General features: G+C 36.2%; 4 protein-coding genes across 4 annotated transcripts; 3 read left to right on the forward strand and 1 right to left on the reverse strand.

Moving 5' to 3' along the window:
* Positions 1-1,585: 1,585 nt before the first annotated feature.
* Positions 1,586-2,514, forward strand: LOC147870050 (uncharacterized). The gene has a single exon (XM_087336416.1). The coding sequence runs from the start codon at positions 1,617-1,619 to the stop codon at positions 2,271-2,273; it is 657 nt and encodes a 218-aa protein (XP_087192542.1). The 5' UTR covers positions 1,586-1,616; the 3' UTR covers positions 2,274-2,514.
* A 1,180-nt stretch (positions 2,515-3,694) lies between these two features.
* On the reverse strand, positions 3,695-10,898 carry PSS1 (phosphatidyl serine synthase family protein). The gene is made up of 13 exons (XM_087336404.1): positions 10,760-10,898; positions 9,085-9,256; positions 8,861-8,926; positions 7,998-8,057; positions 7,806-7,896; positions 7,575-7,629; positions 7,400-7,479; positions 6,637-6,753; positions 6,328-6,412; positions 6,098-6,189; positions 4,954-5,207; positions 4,285-4,373; positions 3,695-4,217 (listed from the first exon to the last, which is right to left on the reverse strand). Exons 2-13 carry the CDS (start codon positions 9,225-9,227, stop codon positions 4,066-4,068), a joined length of 1,284 nt encoding a protein of 427 aa, XP_087192530.1. The 5' UTR covers positions 9,228-9,256; positions 10,760-10,898; the 3' UTR covers positions 3,695-4,065.
* Positions 10,899-13,341: 2,443 nt separating this feature from the next.
* CHL (chloroplastic lipocalin) lies at positions 13,342-16,022 on the forward strand. The gene is made up of 5 exons (XM_087336424.1): positions 13,342-13,487; positions 14,071-14,218; positions 14,708-14,938; positions 15,157-15,447; positions 15,577-16,022. Exons 1-5 carry the CDS (start codon positions 13,429-13,431, stop codon positions 15,853-15,855), a joined length of 1,008 nt encoding a protein of 335 aa, XP_087192550.1. The 5' UTR covers positions 13,342-13,428; the 3' UTR covers positions 15,856-16,022.
* Positions 16,023-17,486: 1,464 nt separating this feature from the next.
* On the forward strand, positions 17,487-20,139 carry LOC147870053 (Ribosomal L5P family protein). Its single transcript, XM_087336436.1, has 3 exons — positions 17,487-17,806; positions 18,616-18,816; positions 19,418-20,139. The coding sequence occupies exons 1-3, from the start codon at positions 17,543-17,545 to the stop codon at positions 19,787-19,789; spliced, it is 837 nt and encodes a 278-aa protein (XP_087192562.1). The 5' UTR covers positions 17,487-17,542; the 3' UTR covers positions 19,790-20,139.
* The last annotated feature ends 1,124 nt before the right edge of the window (positions 20,140-21,263 follow it).

The following is a 21,263-nucleotide window of genomic DNA, read 5'->3' on the forward strand; positions in this document are numbered from 1 at the left end:
AACTTAACTTCCAGGAATTAGAGAGACAAGGAAACCAAGTCTTACTATGAAAATGCCCTAGGGGAAAATATTTGTCTTATGTTTTACTGAGGAAAAATATAGTTGCCTAGTCCTTTTTCCTAAGCTCCTAAAATTGACAATCAATTGGAATAAAGGCAAATAACCTCAAACGAAATATATATAAGCATGAGATCTAATGTCAAAGCATTGCCGTTATACAACATATAAGAGCCTTTGCATATACATTACTAAAAAGTTGAAGTTACGCGATATAAACATGAGGATGTAGCGGTAAGTGTGTACTTTGTGTAAGGCTAAAGTTGTGGGTAGTTCGATGTTATAACTTATGGCATTGCTATAGAAAGAATTCTTCATAAGCTTAGTTTAAGTTCATGTATGTAACATTCTTGTTGCCACTTTTACCAAAACACAAACATAGGAAATGGTAACATGCAAGAGAGCACTTATAAAATTTTACATGCTAAAGAAATATAATTGAGATTCTAAACTTTACTTCTATACTATATATTTTTTGTTTTGTCTGTCAAGATTGTGGGTTTGAATCCAGAGGAAATGGGTTGTGACATTGTTTGTTTTTGAGAAAAACATCACATATTTTTTACTTTAGACGATGAACACTGACCATTGCCTATGAAAAGGAAATGGTTCTATGACATCAGGATTCATCACATTCTCCACAATGTATTATGATATTGGCAGCAACATATACAATAAATATGGACGAAAATGGAAAGGGACAACAATAAATAGATATTTGCAAAGATAAATATAATAGGTCTTGCATAAAGATGTTGGTAATTAAATAAGTGATACAAATACAATTAAATGAATAAGACAAGAAATGAGATCATGTGCATCGTGTCACATCCTAGTAAACCAACTGTCAAAAGCATCGAGCTCATTTTCACGATTCCAAATTGCAGTCTTAAAAACAACACAAATGTTGTTCACGCTCTTATTGGAAGTATGATGTGTGCGATAGTATAGTATACAAATTTCTCGCAAGAGACGGAGACGGGCATTATTGACACCACAGCATGAGCCGTACAATAAGAGAGAGAGAGAGAGAGAGAGTCCTCCAAGAGATGGCAATGGACAAAGTGACATACATATTGACAATACAAAAATACGCTCAAAGACTTACACTCAAATGCATGTTACAAAGAAATACACTCAAATATGTACATGTGTATGTACTGTAGTCTGTACATGTATATGTATATGTATACATGCATTCATGAGTGTGTACATGCGTCACAATCCAGACCTGTAAATGGATAAGAATGAGCCTCGTCACTATTTAATACAAAATTCATAAATGCTCTCCAACCCGTGAATGATCTAGGTCTTGGACGGCCCTGAACTCGTTTCGGGAATCCGAGACGATCAGGGCCGTCCACCATTTTTTATATCTAAAAAGAAAACAGAAAAAGAAAAGAATAGGGAAAAGTGAAAAGAAAGAAGAGAGATAATGTCTTCAAGATGAGGAAGAAGATAGATATGTATATGTATGTATGTATGTGTATGGAATGGAATGTTAGTATAAATAGGAGGACAAGATGACCAAGCATCTATCATAAACGAAGAGGTGGACAATGGCTTCCCATCCAACAACACTCATTCGGACCCTGCTCTTCCTCACCCTGCTCTTAACCTCCACCATTGCAGCTAGGAAGATAGGGTACTCTGGCACCAACACGCAACGCAAGCCCTCCCGGTCGGGCCTCCCTCGATGGGCATCGGCCCATATCATCCACCAAGTCACCGACACTCAGACAAATCCAGTAAGAGACCCTTACAGTATCATCGACATCGGGACCGATGTCGACCCTAGCCTCGAGTTCTACGTGCAAGTCGAGGTGGGCGGGGACGACATTGGCATCATCCTCTCTCCCCTTGACACTAGCACCACCAACAGCTTCGGCGAGATCCAGGCATTTGCACTAAATGTAACGTCCGGGTATGAGACCTCATCCACGCAGCTTGGCACCATGCGAGGTTACACCGTCCAGACCAGCTCCACGTCTACTAGCCATGCGGTCGAGGTCGAGGTCCTCGAGTATGATGATGGGGCCGGCACCTCGGGGAGCATTAGCCTCCAGGGCCACATCACGAGTTCCGCCAATGAGATTGCGATCGTCGGGGGATCCGGTAGCTTCCGCGGAGTCCGCGGCTACGATGTCATCACATATATCAACGCAAGCTCGTCCACCGTCTTTGTCTATCACCATTCCCTCTACTTCCTCTCTTAGAAGCCACATACCCAGACAGACCCTTGTCTTGAATAGGACTCCCTATAAGTATCTCTTAGGACCTTGCATTTAACCCTCCCTAGTGTTCGGAAGAATATCCACATTGCCTCAATTATGTCGAAAACATAGCCAAAGCCTCACCTGAAATGTGCCTTCTGTAAAATCACTTTCTTTCTTCTAGAGTTCAACATCTACTCACTTTCAGCATCTTCCAAAGATAATAAAAGCTCCTTCCGGATCATCTAAGTCTTCCGATCATTGAATTCAATTTCTATATGTTTTGAGAAGAGACAAGTAATGAAATAGTTATCCTTGTGAGGAAACAAAGTAAAGTTGAGTTGCATTTAATATGTTTTCGTATGGCAACGTTTCTTGTGTATTGTGTGTCGTTAGTTGAAACGGTTTCCAAGGGTAGGGCATCGACATTCATAAGAGATGCATCTTATGTTGGATGATTATGTGCAAGAACAAGAGGGGAGCTGTGGTCAGTGGTACTAGGATTAAGACCCCTTTTAATATAATCACTCGTTTTGATCCCTAAACCCTTTTTAAAAGTTTATGCCCTTACAAAGAAATCTGACACATTATATCATTAATTACCAAGCCCTTAAGAGTTGTTATGCGGCTAAATTGTTCCAATGGGTGCCCATAAAGGTACAGTGAATTTGGAGGACATACACGTGCATTCCTCCCTCCATGGATGCTTACTTATCATCTATGGCCTTTATCTTTTCACGTACACAAAATATTACCTTGGTATTGTCAAAAACGACAATATTACCCTTGGTTCAACCAATATTTCGCTAAGGTTGCCTCATCACTGTCTATAATCTAATCAAACTATCTAGGCAAGCAATGTATTCAGCTACTAATCAAGACATCATACAAAGACAGTACCAGCTACTGACTGATCATATCTGGTTTAATGGGGGCACTTCATTAATTACGCAATTTTGCAAAGTTTGTCAAAATACAAATAGTTAAATAAACAATAAAGAGCAACTTAATTACAAAATCCAATTGATTAACTTTACTACCTATTGCGGTTATAATGAAAAAAAACTTTGGACGTTATTGAAAAACATACAGTACTTTACTGGTAAGCCTACATCGTTGCCAAGGATAGGAGTGCTCATATTTTTTCAAATACCAAGCGAAAAACTTTCCAAAACAGTGTTTTGCTTTATTTCAAAAATACCCTTGAGTTGTCATTGACTCTCCAATTGTGCCAATGAGTCTGAAGGTGCAACCATATTTTATCCCCTTATTTATAGGTGCTATTTGGGCATTATATGGCTATTCATCCCTCTTTTATCTCCTCTTCTAGGGGCTAGCCAAGGGCAGTAATGGGTGATTAACTAAAACTAAGTGGAAGTACTCATAACTCAAACATTCAGGGTCATGCCGGGGAAACAATCATAGTTAGCTACACAAATTCTTCTCATTAACAAATCTTCCAGGCCCCAACAAACTAGAGTTATGGTTTATAGAATCTGTCACTGAATTGTTGGTATATCGAAATTCATACATGCTAATATAGATCTCTTCAGATCAAAAGTGAAATGATATCCATCCACCACTAACTAAAAATTCTTTGGGACTGACCAATCATTTTTTGCATCTAAGCTTCGCATCTGGAAATCTTTTTTTTTTAATCTAATTGTACAGTCCATTGTCAGGTTGGTTATGACCTCTATGGAAGAATATTTAAGATATGATGAAAAGAGAAGAAGAAGAAACCGGTTATGTATATGAAAATCTGATTTTGGACAGATTTTGGATTTTGACGAAGTTATGCAGCTTTTTTGGTTGTCATTCCATTCTTCTTCGTATGACTTTGAAGATATGATTTAACAGACCAAACGACCAGGAAACAAAATAATCCAAGTGCAAAACAAAGCCAGAACCATACTATCCATCGTGGCATCAGCTCATTGTATAAACCTGTACCAAAGGTGAACTGTTAAATGCTAAAACCCTAATCAAGGTGGAAGAAATTAAGCCACCATACCTTGGCCAAACTTAATGCAAATCAAGACTTCAACAACGCAAATGGCAACAGAAACCCATGTGAATGCTCCAACTTTTTTTATCGGCATCCTGGAGGTGAAATTAGATAGAATCAATACAAACATTCAACCGTATGTATCGCTAAGGAAATCTGAAAACACACAATGCAATACAATAACTTTTATGAAAGAGAGAAATAGATAGAGAGAATGATCATTACCATCCAGGAAGACCGAATATATGGTCTAAGGGATGGGGATGTGGATGGTCTATCAATTTTATGACTTTCATGTAACAGTATAAACGACCAAACCAACAGCCAGAGAGAGAGGGTGCTATGAGACAAAACAAGTACATATGCATGCATTCTCTACATACATATGCCTTCTGAAAACAAATGAAGTGATAAAAAAAAATTAGGATAAAATAGTGAGACTATAATGTGAAAGGTTACTGAGGACACGATTGGAGGAAGCGGGGTCCTCTAAGCCTACAGAATCAAAACTCGAATCCATAAGATGGATAGAGAAAGATATATTAACATCTCCAAATGACCATCTATAATGTGGCCCATATGTTGAGAAACCACACAAAGATAACTGTATTAACTTGTCAAAGTGACTGGCAGAAGAAATTTATCATAATAATATATATAGAGAGAGAGAGAGACCTGTCTTGAAGATATGCATTATACTCTCGAATGGCAGGATTTGCTATAAGCCACCAAATAACTAGCCGATATACGTTTAGCGGATTGGATGGTGGAACCCAAAGGCAATATTTAAGAAAGAAAGCATTGAGCTCCACTGTAAGTATGATAATTACGAGTCCGAGAATCTGAATAAATCTTAGTGGCCCTGATAAAGGGTGCCACTCATCTCTATCCCAATAGGCAGGAGTGAACTGACCCAAGGAGCGTTTAACCTGATAAAACAAAAAATCAAGCAAGACAAGCATATGAACCCCCAAAGTAATACAATATATATTTGAACGTAGTAACAAGTAAAACAACAAAACCAATTAGTTCATTTATTTTTTGGGTTTTAGGGACAAATGAGATTTTTTTTGAAGTCATTCATCTTGTTTTTTCGTGGTTCTAGTTAGAAAGGAATTCAAGTCCCAAATCACATGTCTTAAGAGTTTGAACCATACCTGTCCAAATATTTATTTAGAATATCACATCAAAAACATTTCAAAGTTATTTATTTTGGCTTCAGTATCTAATATCTCCAAAAAATCCAAGTTATTTGTCCTGGTTTACTGGACTAACAAGAAAATTATGAAACGTTTATTTTGATTTTAGGGACTAATTAGAAATTTCGGTTTAGGTCTGGAATTTGAATCTAAACTACCCAATCGATCAATTAAGCAAGTCATTCCAAACATAATAAAAAAATCTCAATCCCTTAGCTTGTCGTTTGTCTTGATTGTAAATATGTAGGGTGGATATTTTAAGCCATTTATTTGAGTTAATTATAAGTGTTTGAAGTCTCAGACCCAAAATTATTTCCAAACCCCAAAACCAAAATGGGGGGAAGGAAACAAGTAACAAACTCAAGATATATTGGGTAATTGAGAGTAAGATGACTAATCATTGTAGTACACATTTCTTGAACAAAAACGATGCAAATAGTTCATTTGAACTCAAGATTTGACCAGAATAATTACATTTAAGATTTTGACCATATGGATTTTACTAATTCTGATTGATCAGAGATACACGTGAAACATTTAATTGAAACTTGAGCATAAAATGTAGTGAGAAAAATGCCACATATGCTGTTAGGAACTAAAATTGCAGAACACTTACATACCTTGCCAAGAATGCTAGGCTGAAGACTTAACCCAACCCATTCATATGTCTTTCCATCAAAATAATGTACAGTCTTCATGCCTGCCCATATACCTTTTAAAAAGGCAAGAGAAGAAATTTAATAAAGTATTGGTGAAACACAGAGGATGAGACATTCATTTATGACACATTCTTATACTCATAGTTCATATTCTAGACTTGAATACAATAGCAAAGATGTTGGAACAATACCGATCCAATTACAGATCAATATATCCAGTATAATGCTGTCCCACCAACACTCATTGAAATTTGGCAGCATATGATTGAAGGTGACCTGCAATCCATCAACACACTGAGAACAGTTATACTCTTTTAACATAATTTATCCTTTTACGTGCACATGAACAACAGAATGTATTTAGACCATATATTAAAACTAGAACAGGGTTCAAGTTTTATGCTCCTGCTAAAACAAATTCTATTTTTCTATCATTTAAACCACCAAAGACATTACGCATAGTTGAAAAAAGTTACGAACTAAAGTACGAAATACGATACCTCCATCATCTCAAAACCTACAGATAATATCCATAAGAGAGAACCATTGCGAATCATAATGGCTTTTCCCCACCAGCCAAGGACATGAGCTATTACAAACTCATCCAACACTGTGTCCTACAAGAATATCAATTCAACAAATACAACGCCGTAAACATTCGAAACCGAAATAACAATATGATTTTTGGTTGGTACTGAATAGAAATCCGAGTAACCATCAAGATGTAAGCTACAGACCAATTTTGTCACATCAAGATCATGCATTGAGCAAGTTTACAATCATGAGAGATCCAATTAACCATCTTGGACAATCCACGAAAAGGGTTATGAACCAATTGTCACCTCCAGATCATACATAAAACTCATCCAAGAGAAAGGCAAAAGATCAACCATCAAACTCACCAAATGTTGTTAAACTAAAAAGAAAAATAACTCACATGAATATGATCTCATTCAAATATTGAGGCTCTCAAAACTTAATATTCATTTACTGTTTTACATTCATTCATGGATGTTGTGCTAGTGTGGATGCATCTCATCCTATTCTATTCAATCCTGCATGCAGCTAAACTTGCATAAATTGAAAGTGCAAGAGCATTTTTCCATTGTACACAGCGTGTCAGCCATCTGAAGGGTTTCGAGGTATGCCAATTCACAAATGCATACATCATAACCATGAGCTCATTCATTCAGTAAATTTTCTACACAGAAATTTTGCACATGTTATAATAATCATTGATCCTAATAGCATTGATGACATTACATATAAATTGATGAACATGCTTTTTGGATTATCTGGTGTGTACAACCGGCAATCAGAGCCATATGATCTCTCCGGAAGCTCTGCAAAGACCAAATTCAGTGATATAACAAGTTAAGGCTGAAAAGTTATTTAATTTTGGGACAAGCAAAAACTGCTATTCATAATCTGCACATACCAATACCCAAATCTGGATGCAGATACTTCATAAATTGGCGTGCATCCTCTCGTGTCTTCAAACAAACAAAATGGAAAGCTGGTTAGTAAAGGCATAATCTAAACTAAAATTTCAATCGATACTTTGCCTCTCTCAAGCAAGAACCAAATTTGGCAATGAAACAAGAGAAATTTACAGCAACCAGGGAGATACTTGGATCATGCGAGCAAAGAAACCTGGTTTAAATCTTACCTGAAATAAAATAAAAGAAAGGAAGACCAGGTACACCACCGCTATCCCATGGATTAAACGCCAAAAAGACGGATGAGGTCGAATGAGAATACTGAAATATGCATCACAATATTTCAGAACTCTTGTTAACGCCAGAATTTAGCACATTTGAATCATTTGCACATGAGCAAACTGAGTAGACTTAAAGCTTACGTATCAGGTGCCTGCAATAAGCAGTAACCCAGAAACACCGCAATCATTGCCCATATCCCTCTGAAAAAAGAAAGACAAAGATTGTTGGTGCTAATTTCATTTTATGGGGAAAAAAAAGTTTGTCATAGTGGATTGCATCATCTTTATATAATGTTATGGGGTTTCAGAGTAAATTCTACATCTATTTTCATTATAACCATCAAAAACAAATCCATTTGACATTTTTTATGATAGTACGTGGATTTATGAGAATGTCTTGCCCACGTATAGAGTCAAAAGTCAATTATTAACCCCAAATTTGTGCTTTTGGTCATTCAATTAACAAAATCAAAATATCTTCCCACACTCTGCCATGTAAATTGCATTGATGTCATGCAGCAAAGGGCCAAAATCCATATTTTATCAAAACCAACTCAATATCTACACAATTTTGAATATGTCTACCTTCTCACAGGACGATATTTTGATAATTTACTTGGTGATCAGTGACCTAAGTGCAAACAACATAATATGATGGATATGTGCAAAAAGTATATTGTGACAGTTTTGATTTTCATATCAAACAAAGACAAGTAGATACATGTACAGCCTGAGAGTAATTCTTCAGCAAACTATATTTTGGCATATCATGATCGCTACAATACATTAAAAGGAACTAGAATGAACGTAATGAATGGAATATCAAGGCAAGGATGTGTTTATCATGTTTTCTGAGGGAAGGAATACAAATTTTGATTTTTATTATTTGGTAAAAGCCAATCACAGATATACACACCCATAAATTTGTTTTTTGTGAAAAGGCTTCTGGACATCTAATATGGACCATTCACAGTATGCTGAAAGAAAGGGATGGGATAACTTACCGATAAACGTTTGTTTCTTTATTGTTTTCCAATGATGACTCTTGATGTAAAGCTCCACTTGCCCAGCTGCATTTTTAGCAAGGTAAAAATCAATTTCACCAACACATACATACCTGTACAAATTGCACAATATGCCTTACAAGTACATCATCAATAAATTGAATACACAGTGTGTAGCAAACAATAAGCCCTATGTAGTGGGGGCTAGGGATGATCAAACTTACACTAGCAAACATGCCCCAAGAAGAAGCACTGTAAGTGTACGTGGCTTATAGGCCCAGGCTGTCCATGGATCGAGGTCTTTTTCATCAATGCTAGTTTTCGTTTGCACAGCACGAGATCTTTGTTGAATGCGATCAGAAGCCATTGATGAAAAGAATTTGCCTTTTTGCAACTCTAGAAATTCCAGTTAATCAGAGTTCAAATGTACTGTTAGACAAAGAATCCTCAATACACAAATAAAATGAAATGAAATAAATATTCTAGAAATGCAAATTTATAGTAGCATATTTAAAGCTTGAAAAGCATATTTCTGCCTTCCAGCATTTTTAACGAGTATCTATTGACCAACAATATATATATATATATAATTGCCAAATTTTCAAACTAGTACATTTATAGATATACACATAGTCTCTCTAGCGACTGTCTAATATCTATAAATAATTCACAAATAAATAAAAGAAATAGCAAAATTATATATAGGGAGAAAAATACACACACACATAAAGAGTATTTAATATCAATTTAAACATGCAAAATATGTCTTCCAGCATTATTAAGGAATATCTATTAAAACCTAAAAAACAATAAAGAATCAACAATGTTTATAAACTATTATATATTTATATGTAAACATCACCATCTGGTGATACCAGGGCAAATAATCAGATATTAACAATCCATGGATCAGAAAACAGATGATGACCATACTATGTTAGCCATATGTCCTCAATAACTCTTCTTATTCGAGCACTGGATGTTGTGCACTCATTGGATAACTATAAATGATAGGAGTCAATATAATTCCCATTGGAAGGGGCCTATGAAGAGGATAAAACGAGTGGATAAGTATCATGATCTTCTGATACTAATTTCAGATCATTGTATGAGCATGTGTTCAATGTGCTATTCAAAACAAGAATTGGCACGTTTTCATTGTGATATGAGAATGTGCTCAATGGGTGATGATTGGATACAAGTATCAAATGCTTTCAGTGTGGCATCAAAATGTTCAATCTGCACTTTGATGCAAGTATCAACATGCTTTCAATATGTGTCCGAATATGTTCAATGCACGATTTGAAAGTATCAACATGTTTTCAATGTGGTACTGGAATATCTTTGATGCATGCTTAGATACGAGTATCTGCATACTTCAAATGTACACTACAGAGAGTCTCTGGTTCGTGTTTCAATACACGTATTGAAATATTTTAAATATGGTACCAGAATATGTTCAATCCACAATTTCCTACAAGTATCCACATGCTCCCGATTGACCAACCAGAATGTGGTCAATGCATGCCTTGTCAAAAGCATCAGCATGCTTTCAATATGGTCGTATCAGAATATGTTGAACGCAGGTTTTGATGCAAGAATCCAAATTTCTTCAATGTGGTTTAAAAATGTGTGCAATGTGATCCAACCATCACGACATTTTCTAGATGTGGGATCAGCATGTATTCACTGTGATATAAGGATAACCAATCACACATACAATAATGGGATCATTTTTTGAGGTGTTTTACAAACTAAAGATAGAAGATTGATGAATCATTCCAAGTTAGAACCATGGATGGATCATGTAAGGTCAGTTTTTCATCCCGTCAAGAGTACAGACAGCAACAAACACAATAAATTAAGGGTATAATGAAATAAGCTTTTCTGACTACTAACCGTTAATAGGGTCGATGCCAGCACCATAGAAGATACGTCGAAGAGTGATGTGGACCTTCTACAGCTTCACCTGTACTGTGGCTTCGTTTCTACGTTCAGCATATTTACAGGTACACACATACATACATTATGCATACACACATACCGCATATATACATACATACTGATACACACACACATACATACATACATACATACATACATGATACATACATACAGCAGGCCTCTTCTCCCTCACTCACTCTTTCGGGGATCCTTCTTGTCACAAGTGGTGTACCAGGAAATGGAAAAAAAGAAACAAGTGTTCCAGATGCGTAGTTTGGCCGAAGCAATGCAATGTTAGTCTATCCAATCCAATCCGCAATTATTATATCAGACATGTCATCGGCATGCTTTTGAACAAGTTCATGCAGCAAACGAAACAAAGATACATGAGAGCCTTGAACTATGGACTAGGTCATAGTGCAAACTCGGTGAGAAACGAACTCCCCCAAGAAGGAGATCTCCCTGAATCAACGTGGTATGCTCCTCATAGCACATAAGTGTTGTCTCGCCTTCATCTAAGCACAAAGATGGCTTTTCTCCTATACAACTAAGCATGGGAAGATGCACCTTTTGACATTTTCTATTTATGTTGTCCAATGTATTACTAAGAAACATTTTTAAATAACCAATGTGTAGTCGTGACATGTCATTGTAGCCAAACATTGTTGCATGTCATTATAAAAGTCATGGGACATGTATTGGCCTATAAGAATGACATAAATACTATTAGCATCAGAACAATTTGCAAACAAAAAAATATATCACGGCACATGTTATGGAAAATGTGTTTCCTAGGAAGAAATACAAAGAGCAACAAAAGTTTCTCATAAGTTGTCTCGACATAACTACAACTTTACATTCTCAAGATTCTATATGATATTATAAATTCAAGAGGTTAATAGAAATGGGGGTCCCCAATGAAAACCAAAACATGAGAAACATCAAGAGAGAAATTTGTTGTGAATGGATAAAAACAAACTCAACATTCTTTAGCTCACACACATAAACAAGATATTATACAATTTTGAATAGGAAAGTGAAAAGAGGCCCACAAAAAAGTCTCCACAGTATTATGTTTTCCTTGAAAATGCACTGAGGATTATATGTTATTCGCATACATTATGAAATATTCATCATTATGGAAAGTATGATGGTCCAATATTATTTCCATCCTACATCATAAACATGCACATGGCAATTGAATAGTGGAGCCTTTTTATAACAATGAATGTTAGGCTAGAAATATTTTTCTAAAAATGATGTGTGTCATTGTAAGCATATTGTGTAAATTGTGAAGGTTAAGTAGCTGACAAGTTATGTGCTTTAAACCTATATGTACCACAAGAAAGTGGAAAAGTTTTTATATTTAGAAAATATTGTCATTTTATTGCATTATTTGTAAAACAAGATAAGGAAAAGAAATTAGAAATACTCCATGATTAATCATAGACATTGTTTATAAGACATGGAAGTATTTCTATGTGTTTTGTAGTATTATAAGTCCATTTTTCACAAAGCGTATAGATAACCAGTCAAAATGTTAAGGTGTTTGTTGTTATGATTGTGTTTCAAAGAGTAACGATATCTTATAGATTAAATCATGTTTTATACTTCACCTCATCATGTTTCGATCTTGTGAATCATATCGTGGGAGATACATATTTTGAAGCCATATTTAGTAGTTGGTTATATCTTATTTAAGAGTCTATTATTATTGGTTATTACTTAGTTATATATTTGTTTATCATTGCATAATCATCCTCCATTTTGTTAATATACATATTCTTCTCTATGTCTCTTTATATCATTCTATCTCTCCCTCTACTTGGTGGTTTACATTGTAGCATCTAAATCATGCACACACGCACACACACATGAGAGAGAGCCCTTTTGGAAGCCCCATCCGTGTATAATGAGAGAAATTACACATGATGATGTAGAGAGGGAGAAGAGGAAGGAAGATGCATAGATATCATGTGAGTTTCATCCAAGGAGTAATAACAAGTGTTGAACCTAGATAACAAGCATCGATCAAACCCTTCTTTAACCGACAACTTGTTGTTGCAATTCCAACATCGAAACGATGACTTTGACAATCCCGCAAAGCATAAAATACTCACACAAGAAAGTGAGAGAAACCACTCATGTGATGTAAACCGATACTAGTTTGCGCAGTTCAAGAGTGTTAAAAATAGTGTGGAGTTTGTTTGAAGTATGCATGGAGCCATTTTGTTTCAGAATATGTACATAAGGGTGAGAAGGGCCATCGAGCTGGGATGATGCGGGGCATAACGCGTGTCTACCGTTATAGTGGCTCTTTGATCGATCGATCGATCTATCTATCTATCTATACATACATATATATACATACATACATACTTACTTACTTACATATATATAATGTAGGGCATGTGTTGAGGAGGTCATTTGGGTGAAGGAGTCCAAAGTGTGTGGGAGAGCGGGGTATGGAATGATAGGGGCCATGACCATGGGCAATGGCAGGGGCAGGGGCAGGGGCAGGGGAAGCTCAGGGGCATCTGTGAAGATAAGGGAAACAATGCGAGGAAGGATATGGTAGCTCGTTATGGGTATCGAATCAGATGGCAATATTGGGGTCCAATTAGATGGCATCTCTGCTCTCCTTGGCGTCTTCGAACTCCCAAATTCTCCTCAGCAAAACCAGGTTCTTGTTCTGTTGAGCGAGCAAGAGAGAAGAAAAGAGAGTATTTGTCCTTTGTTAATACACTTGCTCTGTTCTGTCAGGGTTACTTGCATCCCAATTTTGTTTAGTAGCTTCCGATTAATGAAGAGGAATGGTTCTTGCTATAATGCAAGGAGACTCCCCAATTTGCTATATTAGTGCTTGCTTATTTACCTCTGTTTTCTAAAATCAAAGTTATGCTACGTCTCTTCACACCCACATACACATATGTATATCTGTGTGTGAATGTTCATGTAGCAGGGAGGCCGATGTGTCAATGTTGGATCAAATTGATTAAAAATTCCAGCTGCTGATATGTTACTGTGTGATGGAAAGTGAAAACCAATTCGAATTCTGGCAATTGCTATGATTGTCGATTACAAATCTTTGCAGTTCATATAGTTTTACTTTTCTAGACTGTCTGGTGATTATGAAGGCTTTTTGCATAATAAGACTGGTTATTTTTAAATGAGAGAGGTAGATGTAAAAAATAAATAAATCTATATAATAATATTGTACCCTTGACAAAGTATTAAAAGAGGAAGAGAGAGAGGTCTTGGTGTAGATATAACTGCAAGAATACCAATGGGAACAAGGTCATCATATCTTGCCAAAATATCATCCCATCTACTATTTGGGACTTGAAGGGCCATTCGTGTAAAGCCATTGCTTCGGTGTTGGTTGCAGCGTTAGTGGTCAACAATGCACATCAGGTATTCTATGTGGAGCAATATTTTTCCAAGAGCACTCTGGGAATATTGTTGATTTGAATGGCTTGCTTGTTTTTCTGAAGGAAGACACCCCAATTTTATTTTAGTTTTCTTCGGCTATTCCTCAGTTTTTCAAAAGATACCAGAATACCCCTGTGGTAGAAGGAAAATTCATCTCTACAGAGGAATATCTGGTAAAGCTTGAAAAGTTGGGGGTACTATGATAAATACTCAACAAGTCAAGGTTCGCAAGGAAAAACTTAGGGGTGTTTATCATCAAATGGCTATTTTTCACAGATTTTGAAAACTTTTTGGCTATTATTATGATGAATTTTTAAATATTGGCCTGAGCTTATAATGCATCGAGGAAATGCAAATATTATTTACAGAAAATAAACTAAGCATTTAGTAAGTCTGATAGGTTCCTTATTTTTTTCCATGGAATTTAGGGGTATTTTACCCTTATATAAATAAACTGAAGTTTTTTACCAGGCTTTTGCGGAGAGCAATCATATCAGCAATACCTTGTGTCAAATAGCAGCTGTTCCCATTGACACTGTCCTAAGACTAGAGGGCACATCAGATGGTGAAATACCTTTTGTTATGGGAGGCATGACAGCTAAAAATTTTAATCCAGCAAGATATGCAGGAAGATGGTTCGAAGTTGCATCTTTGAAACGTGGATTTGCAGGACAAGGTCAAGAAGATTGTCATTGTACACAGGTTAGACTTGGAATTAGAAAATCATACCATTTCATCATTGACTAGGATAATGACCTCACCTTGCAAAATAGTGGGTTGTCATGATATGATGAATAGAAACAATGTAGTGTTTATTTATTTATTTTTTGCGGGGAGGGGGGGATTACTCACGTGTCACTATAATGATTGGAAAATACCAAAAAAATGTGTGTTTTTCATTTGATTTCATGCTTCCATAGGGCTTGTATACATTTGACGAGAAGAAGAAAGCAATAGAAGTGGATACTTTTTGTGCGCATGGCAGCCCAGATGGATATATAACTGGTATAAGAGGGGTTGTCAAGTGTGTCGAGGATACTGACATCATGATGGCAGAGACAGACGAAGAAAGACAGGAAATGATTGCATCCAAATGTTTTCTGAAATTTCCGTATCTACCCTTTATTCCTAAGGAGCCTTATGATGTCATTGACACGGATTATGATAATTTTGCGCTCGTGTCAGGAGCGAAGGACAAGAGCTTTGTGCAGGTACCTAGATAGTTTTTGATTCAATACTCCAGAAATGCAACACATATTTCAGCAAAATAATTTCTTGGATTTCAATTTTGTTGTTGAATATGGACTAATGACAAAACTAATTGTTCATAATTTCTGTAGATATATTCACGAACACCAAATCCAGGTCCAGAATTCATCGAAAAATACAAAAACTACTTGGGAACCATAGGATACAATGTAAAACAAATCAAAGATACACCCCAAGATTGTAAAGATACATCTATGGGGCAACTTCAAGAAATGATGGCAATGCCAGGAATGCAAGAGGCTTTGAACAATCGCTTCCCAGATTTGGAACTAAAACGACCTGTTCAATTTGATCCTTTAACTAGTGTCTTTGATACTTTCCGGAAACTTCTTGAACTGTACTTCAAATAGCATGGCTGAAGTATTTTCAAAATCCTTTTATGTCATCTTGGTTTTTAAAGAAAATTTAGTGTGTATTCATGATCAAGCAAACAAAACTATTTTATCTTCTTCACAATCAATAAAACAAAATTGTTTGCTTACTTGTTGCAGCCCTTACACTTAACTCACTCAGTCACTCTCTCTTTTATCATAATTAGCTTACCCTAGTGGAAAGTTGTTACACTATTAGCACTATATCTTGGGTTCGAAACCCAATTTCGAACCTCTCTATTACTCCATATATATCTCTTAATTTACTAGATGCCATTGTGGAATGTAGGGATTGAACTTGTGACCTGGTCTCAATTGGGCAACCTTACCAATTGAGCTACATCTATCTGGGCACATTCTCTCTCTGTCTCTCATAAAAACAACATGACAATACAAAAATTCTTTGATGTGCCTACCACAAATGTGAGGAGCTTATGCAATTGAAACTTGTAAGGCGTTGCAAGACTAAGTGATGTAAAAGCAACTCCTCCCCTAACAAGGTGCCCATAAACCTTCATTGTGAAAACTACTAAATCATTCCCCCTTACCAACTGAGCTACATCTATTTGGGCACTTTCTCTCTGTCTCTCATGAAAACAACATGATAATAGGAAAATTCTTTGATGTGCCTACTACAATTGTGAGTATCTTATGCAATTTAAACTTCTAAGGTGTCGCAAGACTAAGTGATGTAAAAGCAACACCTCTCCTAACAAGGTGCCCGCAAACCTTCATTGTGAAAACTACGAAATCATTTCCCCTTTCAGCCTATAGGCCATGTGCACATTGTGGTACTCTAGACATCATCAAACAAGAACCGTTTTTTCATACTCTAATTGTACAATATACCTCTACAACTAATGTAGTCAGAGACAACCTTATACAATGGGGAGGGCAAAGTTCTAGTTCTTGATTGAAAACCCACCAAAAGAGTCGCAATATTTCCTTAGTTAATGAGCCCCAACCAGAATATAGACACAAGGCCTATGGGACATAACATATCCAATAGTGTTTGGCTCTTCAAGTGAGGATCCTCATATTCAAGAGAGAGATAGACAAAGGGAAGGGGGTATTTTGATCAATTTTTAATATGGCAAAGCAAAGAGATAAGTAAAGTTGTGATTTGGCACCCATTAATGCACAATTGCTTCCTTCAAAACAATCAACAAAGAAAAAAAAAGAGTAGGAGTATAATCAACCTTTATCGATCTATACATTGTTAAGGAACCGAGTTTGGTCAAGGATGGGCGATTTGATGACGCTAATTAATTCAATCATTAATTAATCCATAAATAAAAGAAAGAGGAAATAAGGTCTTTTGTGAGGAGTAGCGACACATGGGTTTCATTAGTTACATAAACCGAACCTCAGTCTAAATGAGGAAAAGCTTGGGTCTCGATGAAGAAAGGTCCATATGTTTTTGGTGTGAAAAGGGAAATGAGCTATGAAGGGGCGATTCGTGTAATTTCCTAAAATTATGAGGCGGAGTAGGAAGGGCAGTTTGTGCAAATACCAGAAACCTGCATAGCCAGCCCTTACTCTGTTCACGATTTCTCTTCTTCTTCTTCTTCTTCTTCTTCTTCACTATATGTATTGTACATACATATATATATTTATGGTCCTTTTCGACGAGGAGATAGTTGAGATAAGATAGCTCAAACTCTCCATGGCTATGGCAGCTACTGCAACGACTCTACCTTCCTCATCTTCTTCCTCATTCTGGTCGAAAGAACAATTCGTGTCTGTCTCTCAGCGTGGAATCTCCATTTCCGTAAGGGCGAGAAAACCTCTGTCTCTGCGAGCTTCTTCTTCTGTTGCTTCTCCTCCGTCTGATGCGAATCTTGACACAATGCCTCGTCTGAAAGGAATCTATGTCAACAATGTTATTCCTGCTCTCTCGGAAGAGTTCAAGTATGGAAATGTCTTACAGGTATTCTTCTGTCTCCTCTTACATAGTTTTGATTCTCTTATCCCAATTCTGTTCTCTGTTTCTTCATAAAATTATCCATGTTTTGGAATCTTTTTTTCATCATAGACTAACGTTACTATTGGAAAAGTTTACCTGGCACTCATATTTGAGTTCTGTTTACTCTATCGTGGGTTTCTTCGTCATTGACTAATCCTAAATTTGGCTTCCTTTTCTTCATAGATTTTATAGTATTGTATACTTTTAACTATAGAATTGGGAATATCTTTACTCTAAATTAGGGTATTTGCTTACCCTAATTTTGATATCTGATCTTAAGTTCCTTTTTGCACTAGATTTGGGGTTTTTACTCTAATTTTTGGATAATTTTCTTCATAAATTATGCCTAAAAGCCATATATTTACTTCATTAATTGTGTGCTCAAGGATTTTTCTGGAGTTTGGCTCCAATGTGCTTTTATATCTATCCGAAAATTGGCTTATAGTTTGTCATAAATTTACTCTAAGCTTACTTGACCCACCCTAACTCTGGGATTATGTTCGTTTCAAATGCTCAACCTAAATCTGCCCCCAATGTATTAAAATATCTATCCTAATTTGTGTGCGCTTATGTATACATTTTCCTAAGGTTCTGGGAGATAACAAGATTGTGGTTAACCATGGTGTTTTTTATCCTAACCTTCAGTGTTCCTTCATAGACGTAACATAAACCTGATAAAAAAAAAACTATGCCCTAAATTTTCGCCATCCTATCTATTAACAGATCTACCTTCTCCTTGTGCTTATGTATACATTTTTTTTCCGTTTCGGAAGGTTCCAAGAGTAGAGAAGATCGTGGTAAACTGTGGTGTGGGCGAGGCGTCTCAGAATGCGAAAGTTCTTGAGAATGCAATCAAAGACATCTCCACAGTTACAGGGCAAAGACCATGCATAACTCGAGCGAAGAAAGCTATAGCTGGTTTCAAGATCCGTGCCGGTGTACCTGTCGGTATTGCTGTTACCCTCAGAGGAGAGGTATATTGTGTTCTTTGTCTTTTTTCCTTAGAAAAAACTTCTAATTTTTTGTCCCTTCATGTTCTCAATGGGTAACCTCGAAAAAACGTTTCTCACTTTGTTATAAGGTTTGCATATTTTTACATCTATTTCATTCTGTGTCCCATTGTCATCAATAGTATCTAGGAAGAGACTTGCATTTTTTACATCTATTCTGAATCTTTTGTATTGTCCATTTACATGCTTTCAAATAGGATTCAGGATGTTTCTTCAATCGAACAATTGCATTCTACTTATTCTTCGTCTATTTCATTGCTATCTCTTTTATGTTTGCAACTACATCTAGGAGGTTTTCTTATTAAAAGACTTGCATTTTGCTTGAATGTTGTGTCAATAGTTTGGGTAATCCTTTTTGAAGGTTTTAACCAGTTTTTCCATCAAAAGATTTGCAAGATTTGCAATATATTTTATGTTACCTGTTATGTAAAGTGCATCTCAAAGATTTTTTCATGAGAAGGCTTGTATGGTTTCATGAAGTTAAAAATAAAACCATTTCTAAACGAAGTTATTTATTTGTCAAAGGCATCCATCAGAGTGTTTGTTTCATTGTGATACAATGCAGCTTATGTACTCCTTCTTGGATCGGTTGATGAACTTGGTGCTTCCTCGTACACGTGATTTTTTGGGTGTGAATCCATATAGCTTTGATGGCAAAGGAAACTACAATCTAGGGCTCAAAGAGCAAGGTGTCTTCCCTGAGATCAAATTTGACAATATAGATAAGCCAAGAGGGATGGATGTATCCATTATAACAACCGCAAGGACCGATAAGGAAGGTCAAAGACTTTTGACTTTGCTTGGTATGCCGTTCCGAGCAGGTGATATCTCGAATAGACCACCCGTCCAACGGAAGAGGAAAGGTAAATTCTCTATTAAAGGATACAAAGGAGCCAAAACGTCAGGCAAGTCGACAAAATCCAAGAAGAAGAAATGAGGTCTTAAATCTCTCTTCTAATACTCCTATGTTTCATTTTATTGGCTCTCTATGTGAATGGTTTATGTATTCGTTCATCCATCTTTCTTTCTTTCTTTTTGTCTCTTTACATTTTGCCTTTGGGCCTCGCAACCTTGTAGCTTTTCTCCCATGATTCTCGTACACATTTTTCAGCTCGTTCTAGGAGAGTTTTTTATGATAAAGCGTGCTTTGTATGAAATTAGGACTGTACCTTAGAAACATGTAAAATCTGATGAACATTCCAAAATTGGAGGGCATTCATCAATATGGATTTTTAAAGATTATCATGTGCAATTTTAAAGCAGTGTGTGAGTTGAAAATGTGTATTAGCATGATGTGGATTACTACTTTACTCTTGAAGATCACCATTGCAAGATCAAGATCCGTATGCTATGCCGTGTGCAGAAATGTTCAATATGATGAGTAAATTAGGACTGTACCTTAGAAACATGTAAAATCTGATGAACATTCCAAAATTGGAGGGCATTCATCAATATGGATTTTTAAAGATTATCATGTGCAATTTTAAAGCAGTGTGTGAGTTGAAAATGTGTATTAGCATGATGTGGATTACTACTTTACTCTTGAAGATCACCATTGCAAGATCAAGATCCGTATGCTATGCCGTGTGCAGAAATGTTCAATATGATGAGTAAATTAGGACTGTACCTTAGAAACATGTAAAATCTGATGAACATTCCAAAATTGGAGGGCATTCATCAATATGGATTTTTAAAGATTATCATGTGCAATTTTAAAGCAGTGTGTGAGTTGAAAATGTGTATTAGCATGATGTGGATTACTACTTTACTCTTGAAGATCACCATTGCAAGATCAAGATCCGTATGCTATGCCGTGTGCAGAAATGTTCAATATGATGAGTAAATTAGGACTGTACCTTAGAAACATGTAAAATCTGATGAACATTCCAAAATTGGAGGGCATTCATCAATATGGATTTTTAAAGATTATCATGTGCAATTTTAAAGCAGTGTGTGAGTTGAAAATGTGTATTAGCATGATGTGGATTACTACTTTACTCTTGAAGATCACCATTGCAAGATCAAGATCCGTATGCTATGCCGTGTGCAGAAATGTTCAATATGATGAGTAAATTAGGACTGTACCTTAGAAACATGTAAAATCTGATGAACATTCCAAAATTGGAGGGCATTCATCAATATGGATTTTTAAAGATTATCATGTGCAATTTTAAAGCAGTGTGTGAGTTGAAAATGTGTATTAGCATGATGTGGATTACTACTTTACTCTTGAAGATCACCATTGCAAGATCAAGATCCGTATGCTATGCCGTGTGCAGAAATGTTCAATATGATGAGTAAATTAGGACTGTACCTTAGAAACATGTAAAATCTGATGAACATTCCAAAATTGGAGGGCATTCATCAATATGGATTTTTAAAGATTATCATGTGCAATTTTAAAGCAGTGT

Source organism: Azolla caroliniana, unplaced genomic scaffold (assembly GCF_043228905.1).
Source record: "Azolla caroliniana isolate FFs.n. ecotype wild unplaced genomic scaffold, voAzoCaro1.0.p SCAF_1, whole genome shotgun sequence".
Classification (NCBI taxonomy): Eukaryota; Viridiplantae; Streptophyta; class Polypodiopsida; order Salviniales; family Salviniaceae; genus Azolla; species Azolla caroliniana.